The sequence below is a fragment of the Phasianus colchicus genome, chromosome 1 (assembly GCF_987193195.1).
Source record: "Phasianus colchicus chromosome 1, bPhaCol1.hap1.1, whole genome shotgun sequence".
Classification (NCBI taxonomy): domain Eukaryota; kingdom Metazoa; phylum Chordata; class Aves; order Galliformes; family Phasianidae; genus Phasianus; species Phasianus colchicus.
In genome coordinates, this window is record NC_143436.1 from 145,801,420 (window position 1) to 145,814,653 (window position 13,234).

A 13,234-nucleotide genomic window follows, 5' to 3' on the forward strand; every position below is an offset into this window, starting at 1 on the left:
TCACAATTGCAGGAATTTCCCTTGTAAAGCTGGGAATCTCCACTTTGCTTCACAGTAGTGACATAGGAAAAAGTCGGCTTGTTGGCAGTCTGCTTTACTTATTCGGATTTCTCACAGTATTAATATTTAAGCACCTGGTCACGCACCTCCTTTATCTGGATTCTTCGCATCCCTTATGACCTTAAATTTATCTGCCTTTCAGGCTCAATTTGGAATGCTTTTTATGTCATTGTTATCATCACAGTATTGATCTGAGTCAGTTTCAGTTGCCTTTTCTAAAATACTGTAGGAACATGATGCTAAATTTATTCAAGATGCAGTCAGAATTAAATTTGCTCTTTATCAGTTTTGAATTAGAGCACCTCCCGAGGCCACTTCCAACCTGTATCATTCTGTGATTCTATCATCTCATTTGTCTTCCTCAATGAACTCTTTGTGTGTTTCCACATCCTGTGTGGTGCTTTAAAAGTGAGGCCATTTTCTCACCATTTGAAAGAACTGTCTGATGCATGATGAGCTGCTCTATAATGAGTAGAATTTATGCTAAATACTTCATCCTCACTTTCTTTTTCCTCTGCCCAAAACTATTCTTTATTGACAAACTGCTGTAACACAATTTGTATTTCTTACAATGAATGGAACATGATAATGACTGCCCCGGGGAATATGGGACTGGAAGGAACTACTTGGATTGCTGTCAAGTATTGATTCTTTTTCCTTTTTAATCAATGTTTCTACATACTATTATACCATATCTGAGTTAGAAATGTAATCCTGAGATGTGTTAACTAGCTAGATGTAAGGGAAAAATGTTAATAAATCTTGAATCTGAATCATTCATTACAGCATTTCCCTAAGTCAGTTTGTACAGGGACAAATGTGTAGTTGACATCACTGATCTGTTCTTCCCCTCCCTTTGTGCTTCCCTGAAGTCCCTTTAATTAAGAATAATCAAATAGTCATTAAAATAATAAAAAAAGAGCACAGCTATTTGCTATCAGTGACTTCATAAAGTCACTTCTGGCAGATGGGAACTCACTGCTCTGAGAGGCTACTTTTATACGTGAGGGAGAAAAGAAATAACGACAGTTGTCAGCATCCAGCTCCCTTGTGGTTTGCCTGAACTGAGAACAGCACATTGATAACATAGAGGTTATACTGAAGGGTTTTGTTTCTCACTAGCAGCAGTAACTTAACGATTTCCCTTCATTTTTGAGTCCTTGCATGTGACATTTCTGCTTTTAAACATTAAAAAGCACAAATAGGTCAAGGAAAGAAATGTTTGCTAGTACGAACTCTGTGCTAGGCATTCTGGGAGTGTGCTTTCTTGCAGCAGATGAGGATTCTTTGTGGCTGGCAGCAGAAACTGCAGCAGTATCTTCGCAGTTTCCTTTCATCTTTGATTATGTTCTGAGGATCTTTGAAATCTGGGAGCCGTTTCCCAGACCCTCCGGAATATCTTTTCATCTCTCTTGTGGAGTACAGCGCATGCTGAAAGCCTCTTATCTTCTTCAGCTGAGGTATCCTTTGCTTTTCATCACCCTCTGATTTTTCGGCGGCTGGATTTTTGGCAGTGTTTGGCTTAAACAAATAGGATTACATTTCAGTAGCTGATGGCTTCTAGTTGAGGAACATACTGAGTGTCGGACATAATGAAGATTGTACAAAGAAATATTTCTGCGAAGCACGGGGAAATTATCCGAGCCGAGCAGAGGAAGACGACATCCTGCAAATGCAATCAGGGCTGCTAGAAATGCAAAATTCACCGGATTTGGAATGGGTTGCACGACAAGTGTGGTTCTGTTTAAAGGCATCCGAACAGTTTTTGAGAGAAACTGTGGTTATATTTGCAAACAGCAAGGGGAAAACAATGCCCTTGAATATACAGCATTCATCTTGCCAGATGAAGATTCAGGAATACTGATTCATTCATCTCTGGTAAATACAAACTTGTTTCAGTAATAATTTTATCTGGTAATTGAAAGCTAAACTAAATCCTGTGCTTATTTAATGTCTACTGTGTACAGACTTTGTATTGCCTTGATAGTATAGCATGCTAGTGCATGTATGTGACATGTAATACACGTGTGCGTGCAGCTGTAACATCAAAGCTTGGGCTTCGTACTCATTGTATCATTTAGATTTGTATTAATAGTGTGAACAATTTGCTCTCTGTAAACAGGATTGGTACAGAAGATCATATGTTAAATCTTAACGTGCTCTCAGAATGTATTTGGCACTTCAGATGGAGCACAGATAATTAGATTATTTGGAAAAACTGAGGAATGCATTGCTGGAAAAATGGTAACCCAGGATTTAAGGCTTATTTTTCAGATGCATTTGAATAATTTTTTTTTCCTCTCTGAAAACATTCTGTTTCCATTTAAGTTACTGGAATGTGTACAGGAGCATTCTAGAAGAAAAAAAAAATGGTTAAAGGAAGCAGTAAACTGTTTTCTGCACCTTTTTTGCTTGCAAAGGCTTTTTTAGGTGTTGCTTGATGCAAAGAAAACCTGCTTAAAGTGAGACTGTTGTCTTTGTACCCCGCAGGTTAATGACTCATATGTGCGTCAGATATATTACATTTAGGCTTGAGGGGGTGGAATTGCGATAGCTAACGAGCACTGCTTGCTTCAGAATTGAATGAATGAAGGAGTGAAATATTTATTTTGATTAATTTTAGGTCACTTGTTAACTGCTAACTCACCAACAAGGTGGTTGGAATGAGAGGGGTGTGGTACCTTGGCATTTCGGCAAGCTTGTCGTGCCTGCTGGTGTACCCATGCTGTGCAACTGCAGTTATGGAAAGCCTTCAGAAATATCATAAAGCTGTTGCCTTTATGCGGGTCAGTTTTGTTCTTGTTGAACTGAAAGATGAGAAAAAAGGGGTGTCTGTGTGTGTATGTATGTGTATGTATATACACACACACACACACACACACATATATATGCATGCAAGTAAAACTTCAGGAAAGAATATGTGTATGTACACAGATGTATGTACATGTATGTATGCACATGTATGTGCTGTGTATGCATATATATATATACATATACACACATTACTTAGTTTCCAGGAATGAACCTGAACTGGCTTTGGATGCTTAAAATAACTGACAGTATGTGTATTGCCTTTCGTGATAGTATTGCTTTTCATAAATTCTTAATATTGTTGGCTATTACAAATAAAACGGCTTCTTCTAGGTATTAGAAGTCTCTTTGTGCTGTTAGACATGTCAAATAACCATCTGTATGAGGTCAACTTTAACATTTGTTAAGGGCTGGACAGTGACTAGTTCTACTAACTTTTGCAGTCCTTTGAATTCAGGACCCAGCACCTTTACTGGCCTCCCATTACAAATAGTTAGGTGAGAAACAAATACTCTTAGAATACGATATAGAATATTGGAGTGAAAAATCATTTGTATTATGGTTTTTTGTTGTTGTTGTTGTTTTTCCTTCTTCATCTTTGTTTCCTTTGCTATTTTTTCCCTGGGATTAATTTCTCTTTAATTTGGGCCTGCAGAATTGGTTTGCAAAGTAGCAAGATTAACACAAAATATCTGTAGTCTTCCCAGTACTACTAAAGTTCCAGATCTGTTAATTGGACTTTTCTTCTACTCCAAAAGTTGAAAATGCTTTTAAATAACATAAGTGGGGTCTATTTTTGATAATGTTTGTTTATATTTTCCATATAAATATTTATATTTGTATGGCTCTGTCACCTTGGTTTAGCTGAAAGTAGTGAGTGAAGATAAGTTTCTTCCCAGAATAAATAATTGAAGGGTTAGTATGGAAGGTTGTGGAATTGAGGGGTCAGAATGACTTCCTGCTCACTGTACTGGATTACTGTAGTTTGTGGAAGCAAAAGGTGAGAGTTTACCAGAAAAAATCTGGCCCTTCATTGAAAGGTGACAGTGTTGCCAGTCACAGCTGAGCCTCACTATGGGTTTTGGTGACTCAGACTGGGAACAGTTGCTCCTGATTTACCCCTGAAGAGCGGAAAGCAGGAAAGACAGTAATCTTGCCAATAGTGACAAGTTATTTTACAGAGCTTATCTAAACGTATTCAAATAACTCTAATACTTTTTTTTCCCCACACTTTGCTGTTAGAACCTGATTTTGCCATTTCCTCCTCCTTTAAAGACTGACTTGCTTCTCCCTAAGAAGCCATTCAGGGAGATGAAGACTTGAGGAATGCACTTCCTCAGGAGGGAAGCTGCATGGTTAGTGTGCAAAGAGAATGACAGGGTGTCACCTTCCTGTGTTTTCCTACATTGTGGTGTTTGTTGCAACAGATGCATGTGTGGGTGTATGACTTCACCTATTGATTTGTTTGTGCTGTAGCATATATTACAGCTGCAATTTGTTAACTCTGCCTTTTTGGCTGTTCCTGCTATCTGCTCTGTTTAGCTAGTTTGGATCCAATATCTCCTGATACACAGCTGTTGTCAAAATGCCTGTGAATTTCAGAGAGTTCTGTACTGTAATTACACATGGACCCTCTTGCAAAACCAGTGTTGAAAATCTGTGAAAATTTCCTGTGAGCAGAAAGTGGTCAAGCAATTCTCCTGGGAGGAAAAGCTCCATCCTGTGAAGAAGCAAGGAGGCAGCAATAGTTTGTGTAGTGTATGCTGTATGGTTTTTTTTTTTTTCCTGTTTAATTTGTAATCCAGAGGTCAGGAAGCTGTATCTAAAATCTTATTAAGTCTAATTAAAGTTTTAGCTGAAGCAGGTGTACTCTTTTGATCGTTTGAAGGAAATGAAAGATAAAATGAAGGCTGAGTGAGAATGTCCTTCTTGGGAATACAGTTTATTTTTATTCATCTGAGATTGTTTGAGCCTGCAATGAAAATGCTATATCACTCATATAGGAACATTTCTAGCTTGTCATATACACTTCATCTTATTCTACATCACTGAGTTTGAAGGAACCTCATGGGATCTCTATGTTCATTGGGGTATAAAGCAGTGTTTTTGTAAGATTATAGATTTAGCTTGAGATTATGCAACTTCTAACAAGAAAATTAATGGAACTGTGTTTTCTTCAAATGTTCTCCCAGGTCATATTTATTTTCTGTAAATGTTGAAGAAAACATTCTAATCTGCTTAGTTTTATGGTAAGTTGAAGGATGTGAAACTTTCAAGGAATGGCTGAGGGAGTTGTGACTGCTGAGTCTGGAGAAGAGGAAGCTGAGGAGAGACTTCATTGCTCTCTAGAACTACGTAGAAGGACGTTGCAGCTAGGAGAAGGTCTGGCTCTTTTCTCAGGTGACGGCACAAGGAAATGGCTTCGAGTTGCATCAGAGGAGGATTGGGTTGAACATCAGAAGAATTTCTTCATGGAGAGGTGTCAAACATTGGAAGAGGCTGCCCAAAAAAGTGGTGGAGGCAATTGAGAAACACATGGATGTGGCATTAAGGGATGTGGCTTAGTGATGGGATTCAGTAGGTCAGGTTGATGGTTGGACTTAGTCTTGAAGGTTTTTCCGAATGTAAAAATGATTCTATGATTGTATGGAAATCAATTAAAATATATAATTTATGCAATTTTGATGAATTCAAAGTTACAGTACTTAGTTTTGATTTTCCTGTGACTCTTTTTATTCCATTCTCAGCGTAATATTTCAGGCTATTTCTGATGTGTTGAAGTTAGGAGTGTTTTGTTTTCTTATGGCCTTGATTCTTATGGTCGGGTAGTATTTTATTTGCAATCATAGGATGACCAACAAATATCTAGGAGGAATATGTTTTTCTACTGTTTAGGGCCTTAAAAACTGTTTATAGTGGTAGATAAAGATGAAAAACAAGCATGGGAGAATGGTGATGTGGGTGTAAGAAAACCAACAAGAATTAAAAGTAGTTTTGCTAATAAAGCTGTTGACATGTTGAGTGAATGAAGAGGGTAGCTGGCTATACTGGTAAGGCCAATGGAGAAGACAGAACTTCTGAAGTGACACAGGCTGAGCTGATGGACAGTAATTTTCTTTTTTTTATGTCTGAATATTGCAGAAAGCAGCTCTATTTATGTAAATATATATATATATATTTATTATTTATTTTTACTGAGTTTGCTTTCCATGTTGTACTCAACACTGCTGTTTCTCCCATGAAATTTTACAAAATGTTAGTTAAAGCTATTTAGTAACTGGGGTGTGTACAGGATGTGGCCTAATAATTTAAATAGTTCTAAAATTTTATTAAACCTGATGTGGAGAAAACATTAATTTGAATAACAGTTATTACATTTGTGCTAACAAAATTTCCAAGAAGAAATGCAGGGTGTTTTGGAATAGTGTATGTCCAGCTTTAAAACAGATAGATTTGGGTATTTTCTGGAAACAGAACCAGCACCCTCCTGTTATAGTAACTGTAGTTTCTTAGTCCCTGTAACCTGTTGACTTTACAGCAACATCCTCATTAGGCCTTATTGAATTTTTGTGTGGCTGCAGTTTCTGTGCTGCTCATGAGTCATTTTGTTCATAATGAACCGGGACATCTTTGAAGTGTACCCAAATCTGCATATTGGAAGATTGATTAATGACATCAGACAGCTGTGTCATTCTGGAAGTAATCTCCACAGTGGTCATTTAAGTTGGAAATATTTTGATTTCAGGCTAATATTAAATTACTTTTCAAAAATGATTGTTTCCTTAATTTAACATACAATGTGCTTATAAGGTTCATTACTAAAAGGCCTCACGTCCTTGCTGTCTGACTTAACAAATTAGTATCAACTTGTTCCTTCTGAGTGGAAAAGTTCAGTGGAAACAAAGTAGAAATATAGAAAAGAGAAGGTTCTAGGGAAGTGAGGCTGTTGAGTGAGTGGAATTTTTTTTGTTTCTTTTTTTTTGTTTGTTTTTTATGTGCTTAAACAGCTTATGCAGCATTTCCCTTGTGGTGTGCAGGTAATTTGTGTGTCTTACTTTGTTAGGCTGCTGTCATATCATGCTTAAGCTTGCAATTGTATTAAAATTTAGCTTTTATCCATCAGCACTCAGAGCATTAGACCTCATTAGACCTCTTAATAAGGAAGAAACAGACCTGCCTGATTGCAACATCTTAACTGCTCCATAGCTTTTCTTATGTCCCTTGTGTGAGAACTTCTTAATCTCCTTTCATCTTTCTGCTTTGGGTAATGAAAATCTACTATCTTATGTGTTGACACGTAGTTTTGGCTAAATCTCCTGATGGATCTTGTACAATTTTCAGTTTTTTTTTTCTTTAAAACCTTTCTTTAGACTTTTAAGAGACTACATTTGGACATTCAAGTATTGTCTCTAGCCTCTTAGCAGGAACAATTAGGGAACAAATTCACTGAACGCATCATTCCTGAAATAAATGAAAGTCTTTGAAAGATGCCTGTGAGAAGTTTGTTAGACCTAGGCTGGCCAGTACTCAGTGTACTGGCATGCAAAAGATATTGAAGACTGAGGATGAAATTTGGGGATAGTTGTTCAAAGTCTAAACATGTAGGTTATTATTTGTCCATAGCAAAATAGGCTGAACGTGCAGAAAAAAGCATCTGGGCAAAAATAAAAAAACATCAAGTTGAATCTAGGTAGAAAATGTTTGCTTTGAAAGCAGCATCAGGAAGTCTTGGGAGAGCTGAATATCCTGCTTTTTAACTTCAAAGCATGAGCATCAGACCTTTTGGCTTGCCTGAACTGCATGGAGTGAAGAGGAATTGTCTCAGTACACAAATAAAATCATAAATTTGTGGAATGGCCTGGGTTGAAAAGGACCACAATGATCATCTAGTTTCAGCCCCCCTGCTATGTGCAGGATCACCAACCACTTGACCAGGCTGCCCAGAGCCACATCCAGCCTGGATTAAAATATATTTAGTTAACGTATACAAGTAACACAACTTTAAAAAAAATATATATGTTTTTAGTTAAAACACTAGAGACCAACAGAAATGCAAAACTAGTGGGATATTTAACCTTGTTTTTGTGAAACTAATAAATGTGTTAAACTTCTTGGGCTTCTGTTATTTCATAAAATAAGTTAATAATTAAATTGGAAAACTTACATATTTGCTTAATAACAAAAAAACATGTCTTCACACGTGCACCACATGTAGGTAGGTTGAAATATTAATGACAGTCACTGTGTTTTACTTGCCAAGAGGCACAAGCACATGGAATGTATAGTACATACAAGCTGCAGTTCAACTGAGTGTGTGGTGGGCATGAGAGGCAGTACTGCACTGCGCCCTTCCCCTCTGCAGCATTCAGTTGTCACTTTTGCAGTCTATACTCAAGCTACTTGTTAATGACTTGTGAAAAATATTGCTAAAAATCACATAATAACGTTACAGGTTTACATTCTTGTGGGGCCACGTGGCTATCTATCTGCCTAGGGCCACAGGTGGCTCACAGGCTGTAGGTTGGAAACATGCTTTAAAGCCTTCTATGAACTTGAATAATAGGAATGAGACTTCTGCGGTGGAGATAATGCAGTTTTGTTTTCAACACTAAGAAGAAGTTGACTTTTGTTTTTTTTTGCTGTTGTTTTATCTAATTAATACTATCACATGCTTTAGAAACAGCCTGAAATATGCATTTCAGCCATCTGCAGATGCAGGTATCCTCTTCTGGCGTGAAATTAGATGTGTTTACAGCAAAGTTGGGAGGAAGCTGCTAGCTTTTGCAATGTTCTTGTTTCTTAGAAATCTGTTATTTGAAGATTAGTATTATGGAGTGGGAAGACCGCTGCTGATCTTCAGGATTGCTTGGCACAGAGTTGCTTCTGTTTGGGAGGTGTTCTGACTATGTTTTTGACTTGCGTATGTCTTTGATCGGTGTCTGTACTGTCCCATTAGTTCCTGATAATTGCAAGCTGCTGTCCAAGTAGGAAAAGAGCTATTTTTAATAAATAGTGTTCTCACTGCCAGTCTTCCTGTCTATGTGGAGATAGAATCATAGAATAGAATAATAGAATCATAGAATCCTCGGAGTTGGACGGGACCTTTAAATGCCATCTAGTCCAGCTCCCCTGCAATGAATAGGGACGTGTACAGCTAGGTCACATTACCCAAAGTGTTATCCACTCTCATCTTGAACATCTCTGGAGATGGAGTATCAATCATATCTCTGGGCAGCCTTTGCTAGTGCCTCACTGCCCTCACTATAAAAGACTTTTTCCTTATATCCAACCTAAATCTACCCTCTTCAAGCTTGAAGCCATTTCCCCTTGTTGTGTTGCCACAGACCCTGCTAAAGAGTCTATCCCTTTCTTTCCTGTAGCTTCCCTTTAGATATTGAAAGGCTGCTCTCAGGTCACCTCACAGCCTTCTGTTCTCCAGGCTGAACAGCCCCAGCTCTCTCAGCCTGTCCTTATAGAAGAGGTATTCCGTCCCTTGAGATGAACATCACTCATCACTGATCTCCATCCTGACATTGAGCCATTGACCACCACACTCTGGATTCGATCCTGCAACCAGTTCTTTGTCTGTTGAACAGTCTGCTCATCAAATCCATTTTATTTCCAGTTTGGAGAGCAGAATGTTGTGTGGTACTGTGTTAAAGCTTATGAAAAACAGAGAGACAATTATCAACAGCCAACATAGCTTCAATAAGGGCAGTTCATGCCTGACAAATCTGGTGGCCTTCTACAGTGGGATTACAGCAGTGAATCATAGAATCACTAAGGTTGGAAAAGACCTCCAAGATCATCTAGTCTAGCTGTTAACCTACAACTAATATTGTCCACTAAACCATGCCTCTTACTGAGCATTTCTTGAACATCTCCAGGGACAGTGTATCAACTATTTTCCTGGGCAGCCCATTCCAGCACTTGACCACTCTAAAAAGAGTAGAAATTTTTCCTAATATCCAACCTAAATGTCCCCTGGCACAACTTGAGGCTTTTCTCTCTTATCCTGTTGCTAGTCGCCTGGGAGAAGAGGCTGACCCCCACCTTGCCACAGCCTCCTTTCAGGTTGTTGTAGAGAGTGATAAGGTCTCCCCTGAGCCTCCTCTACTCCAGACTGAACAGTCCCAGTTCCTCCTGTCGCTCCTTATAAGACTTGTTCTTCAGTCACCTCACCCGCCGTGTTGCCCTTCTCTGAACGTGCACCAGGGCCTCAATGTCTTTCTTAGAGTCAGAGGCTCAAGACTGAACACAGTACTCAATGTGTGGCCTCACCATAGCCAAGTATAGGGAGATGGTCATCTTTGTGCTCCTGCTGGCTATCCTATTTCTTATACAATTCAGGATGCCATTGACCTTCTTAGCCATCTGGGCACACTACTAGTTCACGTTCAGCCAACTGTCTATTGCTACCTTCAGGTCATTTTCCTCTGCACAGTCTTTCAGCCACACTGGCACAAGCCTGTAGCATTGCCTGGGGTCAGTGTGACCAAAGTGCAGGACCAGCGCTTGGTCTTGTTGAACTTTATCTCACTGGCCTCACTCTAGTGATCAGCCTGTCCAGATCTTTCTGAAGGGCCTTCCTACCCCCAGGCAGATCAACTCTTTCTCCCAGCCTGGTGTCATCTGTGAACTTATTATGTGTGCGCTCAATACCTTGATCATCAATAAAGATATTAAACAGAGCAGGCCCTAATTCTGACCCCTGGGGAACACCACTCATGATCAGTCACCAGCTAGGTTTAGCTCCATTCACAAGCACTCACTGGGCCCAGCCCTCTAGCCAGTTCTTTTACCCAGCAAAGAGCATACCTGTCCAGGTGAAAGGCTGCCAGCTTCTACAGGAGAATACTGTGGGAGGTGACATCTAAGGCTTTGCTGAAGTCTTGGTAGAGTACTTCAACAGCCTTTCCCTCATCCACCAGATATGTCACTTGATCAAAGAAGGAGATCAGTAGTGGATAAGGGAAGAGCAACTGACATAATTTACAAAGCATTTGATGCTGTCTCACATGACATCCTTGTCTCTGAATTGAAGAGATGTGGATTTGATGGATGAACTATTTGGTGGGTAAAAAATCAACTGGATAGTTACACTCGCATTGTGTGTTGTACTCAATGTTGTAGTGAACTAGTGGCAAGTGTTCTTCGGTGGTTGATATTGGCACTGTTTAGCATCTTTGTTTGTGATATGAACAGTGGGATTGACTGCAAGTTTGTGGACAACACCAAGCTGTGTGGTGTGGTTGACATGCTGGGGGGAAGGGAAGATGTTCAATGGGACCTCGATAGGCTTGAGAAGTAGGTCTGTCTGAACCTTATGAGCTTCAACAAGGTCAAGTGCAAGGTCCTAAGCTGGAGCAATCCTGGGCACAAATTGCCTACCTGGATACAGAAAAGGACTTGGGATATTGGCGGACAAAAAAACAGAACATGGGCTGGCAACGTGCATTTGCAGTCTGGAAAGCTGTTTGTATCCTGGGCTGCATCAAAAGACGGGTGGCCAGCAGAGTAGGGGGGAGATGATTCTCCCTCCCTGTTCCACTCTCATGAGAACCCACGTTCTGTACTGTGTTTAGCTCTGGAGCCTCCAGCACAAGAAAGGTATGAAACTGTTGGAGAGTGTCCAAAGAAGTTCACAAGGGTTATCAGAGGACTGGAGCACCTCTCCTATAAAGACAGGTTGAGCGAGCTGGGGTTTTTCAGCCTGGAAGAGAAGTCTTCAGGGAGACTACACTGTGGCCTTCTAGTACATAACAGTTATCTACAGGAAAGCTGGAGAAGGACCCTACAAGGAAGAATAGTGACAGGACAAGGGATGGCTTTAAACTAAAAGAGGGTAGATTTAGATTTAAGGAGAAAATATGTCACTACTGAGGAAGGTGAGGAACTGGAACAGACTACCCAGAGAAGCTGGGCAACTTCATCCAGTGGATGATGCCCCTATGTATGGCAGGGAGGTTGGAACAAGATGGTTTTTAAATCCCTCCCAACCCAAACCGTTCTTTGGCCATTCCTAGAAGGAATGAGTCTTACTGACTTTTTTGTGACCTTTTCTATTTCATCTGAATGTAATGAGTATGGTAAGGAACTGCCAGGTGAACAGTGTGCTGTATTCCATCTGCTGTCAGCTCAGCTTACTGAGCCTTTCTCTTGAACGTTTCAGTATATTTTTCCAGGGCAAATACATATCTGTTAATCATTTAAGAAACTTTGCAGCTCTCAGGTGCACATAGCTACAAGACTGAGTCTTCCACTGTCTTAGAAAACATTATTCTTTTAACACAGCTGCAAGGCAGGATGCCAAGTGTGGGAGGGCAGTACTAGTGTATCTCTTTCTGATACAGATGACAGCTAGAAATATTGGCCTTTATTAGTGGTAATCATTCTACTTAAGTGGGTCCACGTTTTCAAATGAACTAGTGTCCTAAAACCAGATCCATCCAATCAAAAGCCCCCAAACAAGAATACTGCAGGAGAATGAAGCATCAAAACATCATTAGCAGTTCATCCTTCTTTCTCTTTTTTGGAAGTTATCTGTTAAGAGGTGCTGTGAGCTATGAGGGCTTTTAAAATCCCTCAAGGAGTAGAAGGGAGATGTAGAGTTCTAGTAAATTCTCTTATTTTCGAATGGATAGGACCTACAGACTTAAAGCAGGATTATTCTTTCCCTTTCTCTCCTTGGTCCTCTGTTGCTACAGATTAAGCAACAGTTTCTTTCCCTGAAACAGGGAATGCTGATGTTGGCCACTCACTGGGAATTGTTAGAATTGGAATTAGAGTAGTTCAGTAGGAAGGTACCTACACTGAGTTTAGTTTAGTCGTCTTGATACAGATTGTAAATGGGACTTAAAGCTAAAGAAGTGCCCCAAAGCAACTCCATTTTTTGTCTGTTTTTGCAGTGGATGCTGCATAGGCATCCTTTTTTCCATTGAAGTTCAGAGAAAATGCCCATTCTCTTCATTACTCTCTCTTCATCAAATGGTATTTTATGTTAGAAAAGTCTGTGATAGGAATGAAAAGTGATTGAAACAATAAGAGTGTGTATATGGAGAACCTGTCTTTTGAGCAGTAAATTTGCTGGATGAAGCACTGAAATATCCTGGGAATACTGAGGACTCTTTTTACCCATGTAATTTTGTCATTATGTAGTTAACTCCTTCAGGGAAAGTGATGCAAGGAGAGAGCCAAATATTTGACTTGAAAGTAGTATGAAAAGTACTGTTGGTAAAACCACCGTGGAAAGTTCTTCAAGCAACTGTATTTTTAAAAAGACTTAATGTGTTGTTTCCATAACAGTTTGAATTATTTTTCAGGTAGTCTCTATTAGCTAATAATTTCCTGCAATTCTGGGGGT

The 13,234-nt window shown here is 39.5% G+C and overlaps 1 protein-coding gene across 7 annotated transcripts in view; it reads left to right on the plus strand.

Moving 5' to 3' along the window:
• The window catches only part of DOCK9 (dedicator of cytokinesis 9), a 118,002-nt gene that overhangs the window by 13,395 nt on the left and 91,373 nt on the right, over positions 1–13,234 (plus strand). For 3 of the 7 annotated variants that reach the window (XM_090129357.1, XM_090129377.1, XM_090129385.1), the window contains exon 1: positions 1,009–1,938. The exons of 3 other annotated variants lie outside the window; for them this stretch is intronic. In XM_090129357.1, the coding sequence (XP_089985483.1) occupies positions 1,777–1,938 (162 nt within the window). In that variant the 5' untranslated portion in view covers positions 1,009–1,776. Of the gene's footprint in view, positions 1–1,006; positions 1,939–13,234 lie in introns of those variants that run through there. One more of the 7 variants, XM_090129402.1, reaches the window with a different exon arrangement.